The following is a 21,656-nucleotide window of genomic DNA, read 5'->3' on the forward strand; positions in this document are numbered from 1 at the left end:
CTGGAAAACGGGATGGGGACGGGACGGAGATCGAAGGTTGGAGAGAAGTTTAATTCACACGCCCAATCCCGACTCGAGGTCGTTGAGAGTGAGGAGTGTGATAGAAGAAGCTGAAGAGGTCATCTCGACAGAAAGGAAACATCTAGAAGGCGACAGAGAAAGAAGGTACGTTGGTTTCCATTTCAATCAGTTTTTATTTTCTTAACCATTATTCACTTTGTTAAATAACAATTTTGTAGAAACAGTGGTACACATTTTAAAAGATTATTAATGTTTACAAGGCTGGATAGTGAACAAAATTGTGGGATTTTTTTTTTCCCACGTATTTTTGTTTACGTTTTTTAATTACTTTTTTGTAGGATGTTTAAGACACTTGACTTCAGCCAGGTTTACACTGTACAATATTCGGCCACAAGATTCAGTTGAGTTAAGATTTCGGCAGTGTCAGAAATTTTGATTGAAATCTCAGAGTGTGAGCGCTGCTATGATTCTCGTCTAAAAGCCACCAACAGGAGGACGGTGTAGGATGACGCCAAACTCCAGGGCAGCTACAAATACAGTGATGGTGATTGAGAAGCGAGCATGTCTTTGTGAGCTCCATCATGACCGGACAATAAGGGAGGTGGCACGGAAAGAAAGTGCGGATGAGTAACAGCTTCCTGTATCCTTATTACATAGAGTTCACTTTGAAGAGCTGACCTTCATGGTGCCTTCTTTTACCCAGCTGTGACCCGCTCTTCACTTTTGGAAGTGTAATTTTTCTTGGCATAACGTTTATAGTGATTTTCTTTAATCGCAGGTTTATCACTAGCGGATCGTCATCGTATAATGTGACATGGAGAAAACGTGTTCGTTCACAGTTTATAGAATTCAGGTGAGATTTTACTGTGATCTCTTACAGTGTGACAATAATAATCCTAAAGTAAAGCTGAAATCACACACAGTAAAACCGGCTTTAAACACTGCGCCAGTGTTGCTACACTCAGCAGACCGTCTTGTGCAAGGCATTTCTGTCTCAGAGCTCTCGACTTTGTGCTAATGCATCATCTGCAGATGGACACACACACACACACTCACACACACACACACACTCACAGATACACACCCGCCTCTCTTTATCTTACACAGCCAGCAATACACACCCTCCGTCCCACTGACACACACACACAAGGACACACAACCGAACATGCAAGTCATTCGAGCTCCTTCGATCTATCCACGTACTATTTTGCTGTTTATTTTCATGCCCTGAAATTATAATCCTGGAGAATATCCATGTCCGAACAACTGGGTACGTACACACAGTAAACAGCGTGTGTGGTTCAGGACACTGATAATAAAGTCAAATCTATTATTGAACATCACTCAGTTCCCTAGATTAGTGTGCTCCTGACCACTACTCACTGCCCAGTGTAGGGAATAGGGAGCAGGGAGAGATTTGGAACACAGCCCTGGTCTTTAGGAGAATCACTGTGTCAGTGCTGTCAGATGGATAACATGGTGGACTTTACACTCACGTCAGCGCTCTGTAGCCTGGAGTAACGGGGCACATAGTTCACATTCCTGACATGCTACAGCAAAACAGTGTCGCACACACACACGTATGCGTGCACACACACACAAATCACATGCACACAAGCGTTAGGCAAGCGTCATTATGACTGTTCACAGCTACTGCATGAACATGATACAGGCACTGGGAACATAAACACACCTGTAATGCTATCTTTGTGGGGAATACAGAGACTTGTGTATTACTGTAACTGAATAACGCTACACACCTTCAGTTTCTCAAAAAAAATCCCTATCAGTGTCATGTAGTCCTAATTGCTGAGACATCTGATTCTTACAAAGAGATAAAAACCTGATAATATTGTACCATAAGCCTCCACATCATTCGCCGAGCGACTCCTCAAGCTCGTGTTGTTGAGTTAAGAGAAGGAGAGAATGACAAGTTGCGTCTCGTGTTCATGTGTGTGATCTGCGTCATCTGTCAAAATAACACACACACACACACAGCACTTACATCTTTCTTACATCAGCTCTTTCAGCTGAACGCTGTTCATGGCACCTGGTATCTAAACAACAACGTGGAATTTATGTAGACTTGACAAGAGAGACACCAAAATCTAAATCTTTCTTTTAGTTTAGATAGTTCTGTGTGAAACATCACCAGCCTCACTTTTTTTATCTCTTTCTTTAAATTAATAATAATAATAATAAAAAAATGCAGCTTGTTACGCATGTTAGCGAGAAACCTCAAAGCAGCGTAAACTCCTCTGTCCTGTAAACATCAGAAAACTTACAGTTACAGCTTTACCTCTGACTGTGACAAAGCGCTGACACTGGAGACTCCTTCCATCAATGTTACATAAACACATTTCTCCTTAAAGAAAACGCCACCGTATCGACGATTTCTTAATCCGTTTATTATTAGCGCAGTGTCTCCTGTTGCTATAGAAACGATAAGGGATTAGAACCAGCGCATTCATTAGAAATAAACCTGTGATTTGTAGCTGCACTACTGTCAGAGATGCTGTTATAGAGAACTAATCAACATCTGACGACCAATCACAATCCAGACTGTTAGTTGTTTCCAGTGTTCAGTTCACATAAGGAACTGGAACATCCCCAGTAGAAACCGTAAAGGGGTGTGTGTGTGTGTGTGTGTGTTAAGTAGAGTATAACAAGATTACTGGCTCTCACGGACCGGAAATGATCCGTTTCCACCCAGTCTTTCACATCAGCATTACTCCTGCCTGGCAGTGAGAGTACTGCTGTCACTTGTGGATGTTATATAACACGAGTACTTTCCCAAATCCCAAAATGTCGCCCTGTCTGTGCTGGATGTTCAGGCCGCGTCCCAAACCGCACACACACACTACACAGTGCGCCACGCAGGGTGGCTCAGGAACCCTTTACTTGCGCCGATTTATTTGCATCTCATATTCAAAAACAACATTCGTGTGTGGTTTGGGACAGAGCCATAACGCAAGGCAGTACCGTGAGTGTAAAACGGGGTTATTTGAGTTGTGTGTAGTGCCCCAGTGTAGGGAGGACAGGGGCATCTGAAACGCGGCCCAAGGAATATTCCGGGAAACTGAGCTAACCTCCATAACGTCACGGCGGTCATCACAAATATACATGTTCAGTCACGTATAACGGAAAAGCATTCACAGAGAAATACTGAAATACATCAGAAACAGTAGGAAGTGCATATAATAGAATAAATAAGTAGAATAAAAATGTAAATACAGACGTGACAAAGCCCTAAACAGGCCTCACTGTAAGAGGACCGTTATTGCAGAGAGCTAAGCTGACAGCTCTGACAGGGTTTCAGTCACTCAGCCGATTCTTCATCATATCACCAACATCTGAATCCTTAACACGATATTTAATCTGTACAATGATTTAAAATAAAACTAAAAACAAAGCAAGCGCAGTGATGGAGCGGTAATGTTCATCCCTCTGCACCCACCGTCCCCGCGCGCGCCTTTGTCTCCAACCCGTAAACACTGAAGGTCACGGTAATGCTCCTTTCCCACATACTCACATTTTACTCTCTCTCTCTCTCCTGAGCCTGTGAGGCTGGATCCCGACTCACAGTGCGGGAGTTTGCGTGGTTTTTCCCCGCACTGTTCAGCGCGCTGTGAGCGCCGGACGCTGCGTCATTATCCTCTCCTTCATCCCCGGCCACATTAACGCCTCACGAACTCCTGCTACTCGCGTCCTTGTAAATGGTTCGCTTTAAACAGCGGGTTCTAACTGCAGATGTGCAGCAGCTGGACTGATCCCGCAGCAGAGACTCGCACACAAAGCGCTCGAGTCAGGCGTGTTGTTGTTGCACCCGCTTTAATGCGCTGGAGCAACCGGGACAAAATTCTCCCCTTCTTCCCTGAGTCGACTCTTTCCAGTGACTCGTTCAACTGAATCGAATACGCGAGTTGGGATGTGTGTGAGCTAAAGCTGGATTTATGCTGTAGGACAGGGCTGCTCACACCTCCGTGACAAGAGATCTACTTTTTAATATTATTATTATTATTATTACAGTAAGATCCACTGTGTGAAATACGCACGCACTCTAAATTTGGAGATTATTTTGAGAGATTTGTTTTTATTCACAAAATGTAACGCAATCAATTTTCATTCAAAGAAATTGCAAAAGTAATATACAGCATTGGGGGCGGGTCGAACCGGCAGGTAACGCGTGATGATTCTCACCTGTGTCTTATTACCGCCAGTCTACTGATTTATGTCTGTCTGTGTGTTTAGTAAGTGCTGTAACCTCAGAGAGAGAGAGAGAGAGCGATATAGTTGGCAGAGTTTGCGAGACACACACGAACGCACACATGCACACCCACACACCGTGAAGCGTGAACTTGAACCTGACGGAGCGAAAGCTGCGAGTCCGAGACGAACCCATTTCGGTTGAGTTGTTTTGGGTGTGTTGAGTGTTTGAAAGTGCGCTGAAAAGCGTGGACTGAGTAAACGCGAGCCCGGAGCTCAGCTAAAATCCCGCCTGTCTCCCGAGTCTCCCTCCTCACTCACACCCCGGGGTTCTGCACCGACCCGTTACGCAGATCAACCAGCGATCGACGTAATGAGCCTCTGCTGTAGGATTTTCAGCCAGATTTTGTTGTTGCAGGCAGAAATCTTACAACGTAAAAGAATTCACTGGTCGTGAGGTCTTATGCTGAAATCCATTGGAAACTTCCAAGTCGATTTTCCCGAGTTCCGATCTAAAATCGCTCCGGTGATTCGGTTTGGAAAAGATGGATGCACAGAGCCAGTGCATATTTGTATGTCTGATCTCTGAATTTGATAATCATGTTAATAAGTTCTAAATGAATTATTTCTGCATGAATAATGAAGAGAAATGACGTATAATACAGAGCAACTGCCTTGTTCTTCTTAAAAAACGATCTGTTACAATGGGGTTATTAGTCAAATTGAGCTGAAGTGAGTGGAATTTAGTTACAAATCTAAATTTACGAAGCTGTTAAACATTTTCACAACAGAAAAGCTACACATCAAGCAAAATCAAGTTTCATGAAGTAGAAAATAATGCAAAAAGAATTCTGTTTACCAGCGACTGCGCCGCCATGTTGGTTTGTTTATGTCCGAGAACTCGGGCAAGGCAGATGTTACACGAGTTCCACGGAATTCCGAGTTGAATGAACGTTACGTTGCACTTTTCCGTGTCGGAGGTCAGATTTTTTTCAGAGTTCTGTGTACGATGTTCTGGAAACTTGCGTAGATTCTCTGCATGTTTTGGAAACTTGGACTGGATTGTGTCAGTGAGTTATTTTTAAAATCAAACCAAATTTGCTTTTTTTTTGTTTTGTTTTGTTTTTTTAAAGCAACTTTGAAAAGCAGGTCATTATCACGTGATCTTCAGAAGCAGTCTGAAGAGTTTAAACTCTTGAATGAGTCTCGTAGAAATACAGAGTGAGTGACTCAGTGGCCGAGCCTCATTGTGCTGTTTAATATATAACACATCTTTCAGTTTTTCCTCAATCTAACATTCTGTCCACCATCTAAAACAACGACATGCAGCTTTTCTGCTGTTTAATTTAGCTGCCGTTCTCATTCATGACACCGATCAGTGTCACAGTATTAATCAGAATCGCTTCAGCATTCCTCCGCAATCCCATAATCCTCTTCCACGATTTCTGATAGTTTTGCTCTTGCCTAGTAATGTAGTGTTAAACAGATCGTGTTCTAAATCATTATGTAATTATATTTATATGAACATAGATTCAGACTCACAGCCTCTGGATATAAAAGGCTTTTATTTATACAAATGTTTGTAGTAAAAAATATAAACAGAAAGATTTTGCTCATGAAGTCATCACACGTTTTGATTGCCAGGTATTTCAGCGTTTAAAAACAAGGAGAAAAAATGTATAATAGATTAAACAGCTAAATCAACCTGAAGACAAACAGAATGAAAATAATCCCAGCAGTTTGATCTGTACGCAGTCAGGGGAAGTTTGTACGATTTTTCTTATCCGTAATTAACTACACACACACACACACACACACACACACACACACACACACGGTCACGGCGCTGGGTCTGGACTTTATAGGGCGCTAAGCAACCTGCCTTACCCATTACCATACACACATCATCTAAAATCCCAGCGTTTAATAATGTTAAAAGTTAAAACAGTTCCTGCACTGATCTGAAAATGTGACACGGTAGTGAATAGTTTGTTCACAACATTCCCAATTAGACAAATATCATGTAAACTTCATGTTCGCATGATTACAGCTAAAACATGCGACGTTGCAGTAACACGGTACGAACATTACGCTATAAACATTACTTTAAAAAAAATACATTGTTAAAATCCCAGAAACACTCAGCCAAAAGTTTCACTCATAAAAACAATTTAAAAATGATTAGCTGCGTCTGTATCATCACCATAACTCTTCTTTATCATAACGTGGTTCATGATTACGGATAACTTGCGAACATATTGTGACATTTACTAGCTACCTAAGAGCATGCGATATCTCTTCCCTGCAGGTTTAGTGTGTTTAGCTAGCTAGATATCACAGCTAACTTGACTTAGCTTCCAAATCCCAATACCAAAACCTGAAACCTGAAAATGTTTTTTGGAATACTCGTCTAATTTTGCTTCTCAGCTTATTTTGGTATTTTGTTCACTGATACGTGTCTCTTGGCCAATCACAAAGCTGGTCACTAGTTTAGTGACTGACTACAAGTTTTATGAGTTTACCTGAAGTTAGCTAACCTGCTAATAAACATACAGATAATGATATTGCAGTGCTGTGTTTAGGTAGCTGACTAGCTTAGCTGTTATATTGTGTAATTAAAACATGAGTAGAAATGAAAAGGAAGCTTTGTGGTGTTACATTTACGATTACATTTAACCTGAGCTCCTCTCCTGTTAACCCACAGACGCAAGACAACAGCAGTGGGAGACGCCTGGACCGTTCCAGTTCCACAGGCTTCTGATTTACAGTGAAAGTGGCATTTGTCTGAATACGAAGATAAAACAAACAAACAAACAAAAATAAAACATAAAACATCAGAATTAAAAGTCAAAAAGTAGAAATGTGACAGAGGTGAAACCTCAATAATAACCCAAAACATTTGGAGGTTTGGTGTGTTGGTGTTAGAAATCTCAGTGGTAATGTAGTCATGGATGACCTCATGTAAGAAATACTCTTTTAGTAACACAACACAACACACACACACAACACACACACACACACACAACACACACACACACAAGGCACTTCCTGGTTACAGAAATAAACATGCTGCTTTTTTGGAGTCATGCACGTTTATACATCTGTTTTATGTCTGTAAAAACACAAATCTGTCCTCTAGTCTTTCGCATCATGTGACCCCAGTCTTTGATGTCATGTGACCCCAGTCTTTGGTGTCATGTGACCTCAGTGTCATGTGACATCAATCTGTCATATGACTAGAGATTTTGGTGGCATGTAAAGTCAATTTTTGACGTCACGTGACCCCCCAGTCTTTGCTGTCATATGACCCCCAGTCTTTGATGTCATGTGACCTGTGTCATGTGACATCAATCTGTCATATGACTAGAGATTTTGGTGTCAATTTTTGATGTCATGTGACCCCCAGTCTTTGCTGTCATATGACCCCGGTCCTTGATGTCATGTGACCGCCAGTCTTTGATGTCATGTGCCTTTGGTGTAACGGTGATTTCCAGCTGCACCCTACACACTACATAGTGCAGTATTTTGTAAGTCTGAATGTGCACTAGTGTCCCAGCACATGTCCAGCTGTGCTGATGAAATCCCACAATGCACTGCAATGTAGTTCAGAGCAGCAGATACAGGATGCACCTCTGTGCCACGCCCACAATGCAGTGATGATGGTGAGATGTGATCTACAGGGTGTGTGTTGTGATCTGATGGACTAATGATGGTGAGCTGTTTGTTCTCCCCGTGAAGTTCCCTCCTTCAGGAAGTGAAACGCTGCTCCTGCTTGTGGACATGTCTGTTCTTGTGTTCTTTTTTACTCCCATTTTGGTTCTGAGGAATGTGTGAAACCTGGTACCACAGTCTCTGTGTGTGTGTGTGTGTGTGTGTGTGTGTATTGTGTAACAGATAGTGATATATTAATTAATATTTATGCAATATTTTACATTCCTTTATATCAGAACCTCATATGTGTGTGTGTGTGTGTGTGTGTGTGTGTGTTTTGTGTTCTGTTCTGTTCAGAACCATGTAAACACTGCTCCAAAAACCCTGTTCTTGTCTGCCAAATGCTGTAAAAGTAAATGTGAAGTCCAAAGTTAACGTTGCCTCTAGAACCCAGTGATAACTCTAATGCTAGATCCTGAACGTGATTTCAGATTCCGCTGCCAATTTTGTTGTTTTAGTACCAGATTCTCTTTTCGCACCTACTGTAATTTATGGAATCCATTATTGGTGTTAAAACCAACTTCTAATTTTGGTATTAGAACCTGTGCCAAATCTGGAATCTAGAACCTGCTCGTAATTTTATTAGAACGTCACCATTAATTTTGGGTTTTGACCCTAGTGCTAATTTTGGTTCTGGAATCCACTTCTCGTTTTGTTCCTCAAACTCACTTTCGTCACTCAAGCCCCGCCGCTGAAAAGGGGAATTTTGGAGGGTGCAGTAGTTCTGCCGTTTCCTTCAGTTACACAATATCCTGATAAGGTGGAGTACTGCATGGTTCAATAGAGTTCAAGAACCTCCACCATCATTTCTAATTTCTAATTTCTAACACAAGCACCAGATATTGGTTTTAGGACCCGCACCAGACCACTTTATAGTTTGATTCTAGAACCCGTGCCTCACTGGGGTCCCCGATGTTTCTGTGCTAGAACCCACTTCTAATTTTTGGTCTTCACAATCGAAGCTCCACCTCTAGAACGCAGAGTCTTTTACAACACGATAGTTCTGGAGCTGCGTGGGTTCCACCTCCTGTTTAGAGTTCTGCTGTTTCCCGGTCGGGCTGAACCGGGCTGTGCGGCCGGTGGGCGTGAACCCTGTGGATCGGGGTGGGGCCTGTCGGCGTAGGAACCGTTTGGAGGTGACGAGGTCGCCGTAGCCCTGAGTGTGAGAGAAGGCGTAGCCCGAGCGGCGAGTGCTGGAGCGGCGGATCCTGGTGCGATGGCGAGGAGGAGGAGGCTGGGCCTTCATCTGGTGCACCATAAACCTCACCTGCACAACAAGACATATTATCATCATTATTATTATTATTATTATTGTTGTTGTTTTTAGCGTATTTCCTATTTTATCTTCTTCTTATTCACGTCTCCAAACATCACCATCTCCCTCAGACGTGTTGCTAATTTATTATGAAAATAAACTACCAACACGCCTGAGGGAGATGGTGATGTTCGGAGACGTTTTCACTCTCGCTCCCTTTACGCTTTTTGTATAAAAGAGTTTTTAGATTTAGATAGATATGAGTTTACAGTGTGTAGCTTCTCTAACACGTCATAATGCGCTTATACAATAAGCTATATGAAATGACATCAAGCTGATTTTGGAGAAAACTAGGGTCTCTATCTGTAATTTGAAACTGATTGTGTGCCTGTGTGTGAGTGTGAGTGTGTGTGTGTGTGAGTGTGTGTGAGTGTGTGTGAGTGTGTGTGAGTGTGTGTGAGTGTGTGTGAGTGTGTGTGTACCCTGTCATTGATAGTGGGATGGATTTGGGTGTACAGGAAGCGGTGAATGAGCACTGGCAGCACACACAGGACCACCGTCAGGACAATCGACAACCAAACGTTGAGACGATCCAGAGTGTTGCGCCCGGTGCCTAACACACACACACACACACACACACACACACATTTTAATCAGTGCGAAAGTCAAAAAAACATGGTACACAATTGTAATATTGTCTGTAGAGAATGTATAGTTGAGTTCGCTGCTGGCTGTACTCACCTACGAAGGCGAAGGAGCTCGGCTGGAGGTGGTGCAGGCCGTCGCTCTGCATAGCGAAGGTGACGAGGAAATACATCCCCAAACTCCCCCATACAAACAGGTGATTCACCGCCGTCCAGTACGACAGGTCCAAACCCAACTACAGGGAAAGGACAGGAGAGGAGAGTCTATATGAAGAACCTTCTCCTGACATCTTCACAGTAACCATTACAACATTCTCACAGGAACATATCGTGATGCTCTCACAGTAATGTAGCCTGATGTCCTTACAGTAACAGATATCACCCAAAACAGAATGAAACACTGATGACGTTATGGCCAGCATTATTTTTACTCACGTTAGTCATTCCTGAAGCTTCTCCATGAAGTCATACAGGACAAACGCACCAGTGAGGCGGGTTTAGACTTGAGTAATTGGATGGTTCAGACATAGTAAAGGAAATCTCAGTGTGTCCCTGTGTTACACACCTGAAAACACACGGTGATGATGAGGCACGTCTGCGTGAGCAGCGCAAAGGACTGGTAGTCAGCGGTGTCGTACAGGGCAAGGTAGGGCACGAAGAACAGCACCAGGGAGCTGTAGCAGCTGTGAAGTGCACACTTCACAAAGGTTCCCTTGTTAAAGTACACACTCAGCTGGCCTGGCCCGTAAAGCTGAGGGTACTCCAGACCCCAGCTGTCGTTCACATCCTGAACACACACACACACGCAGTTACAGAATGAAATGTGGATCAAGCCTGTGTTTGTTAGAGGTTGTTTGTAGTTGTGGTACCTGGTCGAAAAGGCCCATGCCCAAAACCGGGAGCGCTGTGTACATGAGGTTATAGAGAGCGATGAAGGCCTGGTCATACACCGTCTGCACCAACACCACCAACACGCACAGTCAGTCATGTCATGTCATGTGGAGTGTTTTCAGTTATGATGAGCAGTAAAAACTGTTTAATCTGAAAATTTATCTTTAACTTGAGAATGTTTTCCATCTCTCTATGTGCCTCTCACTATCTCTCTGTCCCCCGAGTCACGCTCTCATGCTAATGTGCTCACCTGGGCGGAGAACCCACAGAAGAAGGCGTACCAGAAGTGCACAAAGGTGAAGGTGAAGTTCTTGTAAAAGAAGTAGCGTAGGAACTTGCACATGCGCAGGTAGGACCAGCGACCGTGCACCAGCAGGAGGCGCTGCAGGTAACGGAACTGCGCGAAGGAGAAGTCGCTGGAGAGAACGGCCTGCATGCCCTCCTGCCCGCTGATCCCCACTCCGATATGAGCCGCTGTGGAGAGAGAGACACACAGGGAGAGAGGAGTGGAGTAAGAAAGACTAGAGAAGTATTAAATAATTATTAATATTCTGTACTACACATCACACTGGACTGACCCTTAATCATGCTGACGTCGTTAGCGCCGTCTCCGATAGCCAGAGTGACCGCCTGTTTGTACTTCTTAACGAGCTCCACCACCTGAGCCTTCTGAAGAGGAGTGACCCGACAGCAGATCACCGTCTTACACATACACGCCGTACGCAGGAACTCCAGCTCCATACTGCGCTCCAGAGCGTACGCCTGCACACACACACACACACACACACTTTACAGTTTATCCCCTATGGGTGGGTATTGCAGTATTCATTAAAGTATTATATTATAAAATGTGCACATGTATACACGTGTGTCTCACCAGGCTATGGCCGTTGATGACCAGGCCGTAATCGCCGCTCACATTCTCATCATGCACCACTTTAGGCTCGTTACCCAGAATGCTATCTGAGATGAAAGACACTTCCTCTCCTGAGTCTGGACGCATCTTCACCCGAGCTTCTCTGATAGGACAAGGCAGAGAACACACACACACACACACACACACACACACACACACACACACACAGTCAACAATTAGAAACACCCCTACACTCTGTGCACGGCACTTCAGAGTCTGTGATTGACGCTGACACGCCTGCGGTGTCCACCAGGGGGCAGTCACTCTTTACTCTGAGCTTCCTGGTTACACTTCAGTGACATCGCAGTCTGACTGCATTGATAAATCTGACAGCAGAATCTGTCATAATCTCCTTTCAGAAACCTGCATGAGGAAGTGAACAGAACAGCAGCAATCTAACGCGGACATGTGCGTCCTGTCAGTCCTCCCAGAGCCCCCACCCTCAGGCTGATGACATCACTGATGATGTCAGAGACCTAACAGACAGATGTGGAAATTCTTGAAAATGTCCTGAGACAAAGTTACGAGTAAATATTATTGTCCCGTGTGTAGCTGCTTACACACAGTACGTCTGTCCTGACGAAGTAAACGATGTGGCCTTCTGTCTGATTTTAAAGATCAGTCTCGGCATTGCCTCCGTGACACACACACACACACACACACACTTCCTCAGAGTAGCTCACGCCATCCTGTTTCACTGAGCTGTTTAGTGTATAATAATGAATGCATGTTTTCCTTAAGTAATGCTGTTATCACCTGAGTTCTCTCCTCACTTCCTCGTGTGAGTTTGCAGAGATGGTGAAGACGTCGGTCATCTCCTCTCGCAGCAGGTTACAGGAGTAGCCGATGTTCTCTGCAGTTTCTGCAAAAAATCATGAGAAACAAAGTCAATGAACGTGTGCTCGAGTAGGATAAATGCTACTTGCTGTACGAGTTCAGAGTGTAACGGTCTATAATGCAGCGTATGTGTTAAATGACTGATGTGATTTAATCACCTTGCTTGTCTCCTGTCAGCACCCAGATCTTGATGTTAGCCTTGGCCAGCTGCTCGATGGTCTGCGCCACACCATCCTGCAGCTTGTCCTCTATCGCTGTGGCTCCGATTAACTAACACACCAGTAACACACAGCTTACTGCAGGGGTTCTCAAACTGCTTGGGCGAACGACCCAAAGTGGAAATTATGAATTTTCTGCCACCCCGAGCCTTCAAGATTTTTAAATATAGGACTGCTGTAACATTTAAACATTTTATTATGTGAGTAAAACGCGTAGGTGTAACCTAAGTGACTAAAAACCAGTAGAATATTCCTTGCACTGACTTGACTAGTCTAGTGTTAAGTGTTGTGTTATAGGAAACTAATCCACGCCGGGCTGATGCGGGTCGACGTGAAGCAGCAGCGGCAACACGAGCAGGATTATTATTCACACACACTCACTGTTTCTGTGACACACACAATCTCTCTTCGATATTTCTAATGTTAATTTGTAAAATAACTGAATGAAACAAAGCAGGAGATTGTGAAATTCTCTTGAGACCACATTCATGCAGCCACATGCCTTACTGTGTATACTAGTGTGTGTGTGTGTGTGTGTGTGTGTGTGTGTGTGTGTGTGTGTGTGTGTGTGTGTGTGTACCTGCAGGTCTCTTTCAATCTCCTCATACAGGTCATTCAGGTTTTCTTCCCGTTGGTCAAGTGCAGTGCTCGCCTCATGGTGGCGCTGTTTCCACTCAGAGAAATACTGCTCATCCAGATCCTTATAGGCCAAGACCAGCGTGCGCAGACCCTCCCCAGCGAATTCCTACACACACACACACACACACGTACGTATGTAGTATGTATACATGTGTAACTGTATGTATTGTGAATATATGTGTAGTCTGTAGAGTGAAGTGGGACTTGGATCTCACAGGACCCCACAAAAATGTTGCAGGCAGTCAGATAGGAAGCTTGTGGGACAGAGAAAAGTGTGTGTGTGTGTGTGTGTGTGTGTGTGTGTGTGTGTGTGTGTGTGTGAGAGAGACCTACGTTGAGGTGTTCTGTGGTGACCTCCATCAGTTTGCTGCAGGACTCGTGCAGTCGCTCATAAACAATGGTGTCTGCTCCTTTACAGTACAGTGAGAGCTTTCCCTCTGGACTGCGCACTGAGACAGAGATTCTACTATCAGACACCAGACTTCTTGTGCATCAAAGAGGAAATCTCTCACACACACACACACACACACACACACGGCCGTACCGATGACAGACATCCTCTTGCGGACGTTGTTGAAGTCGAGGATGGCGAGCAGCTCGTAGCAGCGTAGTTCACCCAGCTCCACCACACACATCGATTCCGGAGAGCGCGAGCGGAAAACGAAGCCAAAATTACGTGCCGCCGTCACCAGAGCGCCTTCGTCTGGAGACTGAGCCTGATACACCAGCTCTACACACACACACACACACACACACACACACACACACACACACACAGAGGGTGACATACTTGTAAATTCTCTCTAATGTATCAGCTTACAATGGCTGTGTCCCAAATACTACAGTTATAGAGAACGTTTCTAATAAAGGCAGTGATCAATATAACATTCACAAATCTGATTAGTAAAATCTGTGATTTATATTAAAATGATGATTTCAGTGTAAATCAGCAGTGTGAGCTGAGGTAGTGTTCAGTGGCTCGTGAACCCCCCGAGTCTGTTAATTGGTCAATTAGTGCTTTGTGCTTTAACCCCACTCTCTAAGTTCTCTGGAGCTCTGCTCCCTCAGCAGTCTCTCTCTCTCTCTCTCTCTCTCTCTCTCTCTCTCTCTCACACACACACACACACCGTTGTTGGTCTCATCAGGCATGACGGTGTGGCACAGAGCAAGCAGTCTGAAGAAACTGCAAACTTGTGGAGTGCCGAGCTTCACTGCCTCCAACAGAGTGGCATCGTAGAACTGGAACTTCGCATCAGCAAGATCATTAAAGGAGAAATCCACAGGGAGCATGTCCTGCACACACACACACACACACACACACGTCATTAAATATCATTTACACACACAGTGAACAATAAACACTGTCCTACACATATCCCTGTTTCACCATAATCATGCACTCACAGTAATCACACACTGATCATGCTCCTGTGTGTGTCTTTACTCCACTAACCCACTGTGTGAATTTGGGGAAAATCTGAGAGAAGCTGAATTTTTTCACCTCAAAATACACAAAACCTGTTGGGGAATTTATGGGTGAAAATTATGGGTGAGAGTTATATTGACTAATTACATTCAGTATAATATACTAATTTATACACTCGCTATAATCACATTAATCACACATTATAATCACACACTGCTCGAATTCCAGCAATACAACTAACTAAAATTTGTTGGAAACAGAGCCTCAGATCTCAGCTTTGGAGTGTGACAGGACAAAACCAAGTGCACTGCTGTGTGTGTCTCGACTCCACAAACCCACGGTGTGAATTTGGGGAGAATCTGAGAAAGTCAAATTTTTCGCCCGAAAAAACACAAAGGACCCCTTACAGATTTTTTGGGTGAAAAATTCGACTTTCTTTGATCTTCATATTCACACGGTTGGTTACTGAGGTCGAGACGTACACAGGAGCGCAGGTTTGGTCTGAATATCTCACTCCAAAGCCGAGATATGAGCCGTCAGTTTCACACCAATTACACTCAATATAATATATGATTTGGGGAAAATTTGAGAAAGTCAAATTTTTCACTCAAAAAAACCACAACACCACTATAATCACACACTCGCTATAATCACACACTCGCTATAATCACACACTCGCTATAATCAAACATTTCTTACCTCTGAGATCTCTAGTCTCTGTCCTGTGTAGTGGTCAATCACATCTCCTGCAGCACAAACAACACATTCAGTTTGATTTAACCACTATGAATTTTATGTTTGTTTTTCCGTGTGTGTGTGTGTGTGTGTGTGTGTGTGTGTGTGTGTGTGCGTGCGTGTGCATGTGTGTGTGTGTGTCACACCGTAAGTCTTGCCGCCGATGGAACACTTGGTGAAGTTCATGATGTTCTGTGTGAGCGTGCCGGTCTTGTCGGAGAAGACGTAGTTGATCTGTCCAAGCTCCTCGTTCAGCGTGGTGGTGCGAGCCTCTGCTGGTGTGTCGCTGCGCTCGTGATACATCAGTCTGTCCCAGTTAATGTAGTAACTGTTCCCCAGACGGATTACCTCCATACTGAACACACACACACACACACACACACACACACACAATTCTGAGACCCTAATAAATAAGTGTCTGTAGGCCATTTTACTGTATCATATTTCATCAAGTCCAAAACTGTGATTTGTTATTGTTACTGACTGACAGCCAGTGCTAAGTGAGCTCAGCAAATTTAACAAACATATTAATAATACACACACACACACACACACACACATATGCGATACCTGACATAGAGTGATATGGGCACCACAGTGTTGAGGATGATGATGTAGGACCAGAAGGTGAGGAAGGCTGAGAACGCAGCACCCATGTTCCCCTCTCGAGGTATGTAGGTGGTGTTTCTGGCCTCGTAGTGCTCCCAGATACCGTGACCCACCGCCAGAATCACACACATCAACACCAAGAACGCGAAGATCTGCACATTCACACACACACACACACACACAGAGTGAGATATTAATAAATTTAACATCTACTGCTAAAGTTCTAAACTTCATCAAGAACTCAAAAGTCTGTACCACAGAACAGAGCAGGAATAAAGTTTCTAACAGAACATCTGTAATAATATTCTTCATCTGTAAACACACATTTAACAGAAAACGTGTGTGTCATCTTTGGGTTTTTTTTCTCACTCACAAACAGCACAAGAACATTCATCAGGTGATCGATGCTCGTCCTCTTGAAACTGGATTTCCCACAATTCTGCATCAGCTTAGTGTCAGGACCTGAGAGAGACACGACAGTTTAGTCTCTCTCTCTCTCTCTCACACACACACACACACACACACACACACAGCTCTCTGTGTCTCATCACACTTAATGAGGCCTATTAGTGCCGTTCACTAATCACATCATCTACAGAAAAATTAATTGAGACACCAATAATCAACAAAGTAATGCAAATATCAGTGGGATCAGTATCAGATAATCAATGACAATGAAAAAGAACACTCCAGCTGATAAAATATTCAATGAACAAGTTTAGCAATTAAATATCTGAATAATTTTGTTAAGGTTCTTTATTAGGCTATTATCAATCTGTCCACTGTGGCAGGAGGCGGGACTCAAACAGCAGCCAATCATCTCTCAGCTTGTTAAAGAGAAGCTGGCATTGGCCAAAGCAGTCTTCTGAGCCACGCTGAGTAACGAGCCGAACTAACACGATCATCTCAAAACCAAAATGTCTGACCTCAGTCCTCTCACCAGCAGCACAGTGACTGAAACCACACAGACAGCAAGTCACCAAGATACCGTGTGTGTGTGTGTGTGTGTGTGTGTGTGTATCTCACCAGCAAACAGCACCAGGCCGAAGCACCAAGCTGTGTTTCGGAGAGTACAGCCCCTCAGCAGCACACACTGATTGTCCAGTGGGTGTTTGTGTCCCTTCCACACCAACGTCCCCGAGAAACTGTCCAAACGGTTATTAGGGGGTTCACAGCACACCTCTCCTACAGAGAGAGAGAGAGAGAGAGAGAGAGAGAGAGAGAGAGAGAGAGATGATGATGATATCAGGATCATGGAATTGCTAGCAATAAAACTAGCCCTTGGGAGGTTTGATATTAATACCTTAAAACAACCAAATGACTCATTCCAACTACCCCATAATGAGCAGTCTTCTTCACCAGATCCAGTTTCACAATCACACATGGATCAAGCAGATCCGAAACACACCACGGCCTCTTAGAAGAATCTCGCTTCAACGCTATCATAAGCTGTTATATCTGCCAAATCTCCCAGGATCTCAGAGACCACCTTATCAATACTCTGATCACACCTCCACTGCTACTGGGTGTCATCACGACCCATCAACATCACCACAAAATACTCGTGGAAAATCATTCTAGAAGATGTACAAAGACTCGTTAAGTCATGCTCCATGTGCACCAGGCCCTGGTCCCACATCGCCATAGACATTATTAAACAAGGATAATCCATAACAGAGAAACGGGAAAACATTAAAGTCAGGAACAGGAAAACACAGGCTTAGAAACACACATAAACAATGAACAAATCTTCAAAAATAGACCAAAGAGGCAGAAGAGTATAAATAGACAACGTAATCAAGGCAGAACTAAGAGCAGGTGTGCAGATGAGGGAAATAAACCGGTGCCGAGGGGGATGAGGTGCTGAGGGGGATCCGTTACAGCGTCAGACCCAGAGCCAGATTTCACTCCACAATGTCGACAGCATTTATAGAAAATCAAGAAACTTGATCAATTTAGTAATGAGGAGTTGTCATATTTCCCACAAGCCACACCCACATGAGTGGCTTCAAAAAAGCGAGGGAGCATAGGAGTACACGGGAATACTTTCACACTCTGCAATTCCCATGATCCTCAGCCCACGACCTCATCACATGACCTCCTCGCTGCTCACAGTCGCCTGATTATTAACTGCGCTCACCTTTAAATAACCCGGATACTCAGAGTGTTGCATCTGGGAGTCAAATCTTTGGTGTTTTCTTGTTTTGATCAGCATTTTGATTAGCATTAGCCTGCGTCACGCTGCTGACTCAGTCTTGTCTAGATTTGTGTGTGTGTGTGTGTGTGTGTGTGTGTGTGTGAGACGTTTGTCTCATGTGTCTGAGTATTGCCCTGTGATTTGTCTGCGATATTATTTTGTATAAAATCAGAAAACCTGTGTATGTGTTTGTCCACTTCATGCCAGTTGTGTCTCAGTTGTGTTGTAACAGTTTCTGATACACACACACACACACACACACACACACACACACCTGTAAATGCAGCCAGGGCCTCGACACTCCCACCCATTTCTCCTGTAACTGTCAGAGCCTGCTTCACCTTCAGATTAGTCTCCCTGCGCACACACACACACAAACACACACACACACACACACACAAACACACACACACACACAACAAAAGTACATTTAGTTAACCACACAGTTTTTCTGTTCCATGTGGTTAGGTAGCACGCACGCACACACACAAACACACAAACACACACACACACACACACACACACAAACACACACACACACACAAACACACAAACACACACAAACACACCCATCTAGCTCGGCGGTCTCAATGTAAACCAGGTTCATGGGCTCGCTGCTAGACAAGAGAAGGAGATCAGCCTGAGAAAGAGAGAGAGAGAGAGAGACACAGATAGATAGATAGATAGATAGAGAGAGAAAGAGAGAGAGAGAGACACAGATAGATAGATAGATAGAGAGAGAGAGAGAGAGAGAGAGAGAATTGTTTAGTAACTGCAGTAACACACACAGTAAAGAAGTGAAGATAAAGACGTTGGGGTTCTCACTGTGACAAACTGGTTGTTCTCCAGTCTGATGATGTCTCCCACTTGAATGTTCATCCATTTCTCACTTCTGAGCCTGAGCGACACACACACACACACACACACACACACACACGCTAATGTCCTAGAGATATTAAAGATTCTAACCAGAATAAAAACAAGTGAACAGAACAGCAGTGAAAAATATGAGCTAAATGCTATATATATATATATCTGATGTGAGTGATGATGACACTGAGGAAATGAACCAATAACATTTATATTTATTCCCTACACACAGGACACGCCCACCGTTACACACCTACATGTTACTGAGTTATATATGTGTTATTAATAACCCATTACTAATTACATGAGCGGGTTATTACAGAATAACAGAGAACATGTCCGGAATTAAGACCCTGAACGGAACTGAGAAAGAGAGAGAGAGAGACACCACTATAAGCATGTCATGACATAAGCAGCTTGTTAAAGGACTGAAATATCTATATCCAAAAACATGTATAATTAATTACAACATTTTAAATGAAATTAGCCTGAAGAGGCAGTGATATTTTGGTGTTAGTGATGAGTTATTACACAATATAGTGTGAGTAAAATGTAGTAACACGCATTATAAGCAGGTTATTACATGATGAACCCAGTCCAGAGGTCATACATGTGATAAAGTCTAAAATTATTATATTCAGGGTTAGAGTTACTGTTACCACCTGCGGGTTTCATTCCTCTTCCACCACACTGATTTTTATTAATTAAAGAACAATACGCTGTATATTTTTACACGTTATAGCAGCTATAAACAGTCGTTCCCTCATCAGCCTCTCTTTTTTCTCTCTCTTGAAGTTAATAAGACCAAAAAAAAACGCAGCTTGTCATGTGTCATGTGAAGACGTCGGAAAACTAAAAGTTACAGCTTCAACTCTGACTGTGACACTGGAGACTCCTTCCATCAGTGTTACATAAACATCTCCTTACAGGAAACCTATCAAAGGCTGTACGAGTCGCTGTGACTATGTGAGCTGTTGCTATAGAAACGATAACGTATTAGAACGAGCGCATTAATATAAACCTGTGATTTGCAGCTGCGCTACTGTCAGAGCCGCTGTTATAGAAAACTAATCAACACTTTCTGACCAATCACAATCCAGAATTCAACAGCCATGTGGTATAAATATAAATGTATCATACAGTAAATTTCATGTCAGAATCCGCTGCACATTAATTAGTGGGGATTAATTCTTATAGTTTGCTTCTCTAATCCTAGAATAACCTGCTTATGCTGTAAGACATTCTGTGTGGTGATGATGAAGATGATAATGAAGATAATGATGATGATGATGATGATGATGATGATGATGAGGAGGAGGAGGAAGACTTACTCTCCATTGATCAGCACCTCGGCTTTGCGGTTGTTCACCTGCCGATCACTCTTGTGCCGATTCTTCAAGACAGACAGTGAAACAGCAGTGTTAGCATTAGCTAACTGTATAGGGTGTAAGAGTGTGTGTGCCAGGATATGTGTGTGTGTGTGTGTGTAACCATGAGTATGTACTGTGTGAAAAGGAGAAAGCTGTAGGTTTTGGGCTACTGCCAGTCCCACCACACCCATGGTCTGGATCCACACACACACACACACACACACACAGGAGGGGGTTTCAGATCGTTTTATTTTCCAGCAGTACAGCTCTTTTCTCTCTCACTGTGACGTGTGTCATTAAAGCCCATTTAAACACAACACACGTTTATAATTACCATTATCACCATATTCACACCTGGACTACACACACACACACACACACACACACACACACACACAATCACACACACACACACTGCAATCAGTACTGTACAGCTGAATGATTGGTGCAGGTCCAACAGCAACAGGTTTCTGATTAAACGTTGAATTTGAGATCTGAAACTGATTTGGACTAAACAAAGAATGTGTGTGTGTCTGTGTGTGTCTGTGTGTCTGTGTGTGTGTCTGTGTGTGTGTGTGTGTGTGTACTCACTATATCATCAATGGCATCTTTGACGGCAGTGACAGTCAGCACCAGGGCGAGGGGCACAACTGTGGTGAACCATGAGAGAGAAGAGATGGCGGGAATCACCTACACACACACACACACACACACACACACTCATTAAACCACACCACAGTAACACACTAATACATTCAATAACACACTACACTACTAAGTGGATGGATAAATGAATGAATGAATGAATGAATGAACGGATGGGTGGATGGATGAAAAGAATGATAGATTTTGAGATGACAGGTAGATCAGTGTGTTTTTCTACACTACAGTACAGAATTAAACCCGATGTTGAGATCAGTCCATCACTGACGATTTGTGATCACAGCTGTGGTTTAGTCATCGTTTTATTCTGAATAAAATCACGATAATAAGAGAGGAATGTAATAACACACTTAATCTCACAGAAAGAAAGTGCAATGTGAGGCAACTTCCTGTTGTGCGAATGTCAGTTCCTCTGAGTTTCACACTTCTGCTGTGATCACAATGAGGT

General features: G+C 43.5%; 1 protein-coding gene and 1 long non-coding RNA gene across 4 annotated transcripts in view; one reads left to right on the top strand and one right to left on the bottom strand.

Moving 5' to 3' along the window:
• The first annotated feature begins 41 nt into the window (after positions 1–41).
• Positions 42–7,052, top strand: LOC128317335 (uncharacterized). 2 transcript variants are annotated; one of them, XR_008300853.1, is made up of 4 exons: positions 42–165; positions 503–661; positions 812–874; positions 6,932–7,052. It is a non-coding gene; the product is annotated as an uncharacterized LOC128317335 (long non-coding RNA). The 2 variants fall into 2 exon arrangements; XR_008300854.1 differs by having other exon boundaries at positions 503–638; positions 800–874.
• atp8b5a (ATPase phospholipid transporting 8B5a) overlaps positions 5,776–21,656 on the bottom strand; it is a 29,571-nt gene continuing 13,690 nt past the window's right edge. For both annotated transcript variants that reach the window (XM_053229157.1, XM_053229158.1), the window contains exons 5-28: positions 21,137–21,235; positions 20,507–20,568; positions 19,131–19,203; positions 18,875–18,945; positions 18,580–18,662; positions 17,135–17,293; positions 16,482–16,570; positions 16,070–16,260; positions 15,646–15,854; positions 15,464–15,510; positions 14,466–14,631; positions 13,883–14,068; positions 13,672–13,787; positions 13,280–13,444; positions 12,640–12,751; positions 12,401–12,506; positions 11,606–11,747; positions 11,307–11,490; positions 10,979–11,202; positions 10,707–10,790; positions 10,403–10,624; positions 9,935–10,073; positions 9,676–9,806; positions 5,776–9,205 (exon numbers count right to left, since the gene is read on the bottom strand). In XM_053229157.1, the coding sequence (XP_053085132.1) occupies positions 8,909–9,205; positions 9,676–9,806; positions 9,935–10,073; positions 10,403–10,624; positions 10,707–10,790; positions 10,979–11,202; positions 11,307–11,490; positions 11,606–11,747; positions 12,401–12,506; positions 12,640–12,751; positions 13,280–13,444; positions 13,672–13,787; positions 13,883–14,068; positions 14,466–14,631; positions 15,464–15,510; positions 15,646–15,854; positions 16,070–16,260; positions 16,482–16,570; positions 17,135–17,293; positions 18,580–18,662; positions 18,875–18,945; positions 19,131–19,203; positions 20,507–20,568; positions 21,137–21,235 (3,357 nt within the window). In that variant the 3' untranslated portion in view covers positions 5,776–8,908. The remainder of the gene's footprint in view (positions 9,206–9,675; positions 9,807–9,934; positions 10,074–10,402; positions 10,625–10,706; positions 10,791–10,978; positions 11,203–11,306; positions 11,491–11,605; positions 11,748–12,400; positions 12,507–12,639; positions 12,752–13,279; positions 13,445–13,671; positions 13,788–13,882; positions 14,069–14,465; positions 14,632–15,463; positions 15,511–15,645; positions 15,855–16,069; positions 16,261–16,481; positions 16,571–17,134; positions 17,294–18,579; positions 18,663–18,874; positions 18,946–19,130; positions 19,204–20,506; positions 20,569–21,136; positions 21,236–21,656) is intronic.

The sequence above is a fragment of the Pangasianodon hypophthalmus genome, chromosome 24 (assembly GCF_027358585.1).
Source record: "Pangasianodon hypophthalmus isolate fPanHyp1 chromosome 24, fPanHyp1.pri, whole genome shotgun sequence".
NCBI lineage: Eukaryota > Metazoa > Chordata > Actinopteri > Siluriformes > Pangasiidae > Pangasianodon > Pangasianodon hypophthalmus.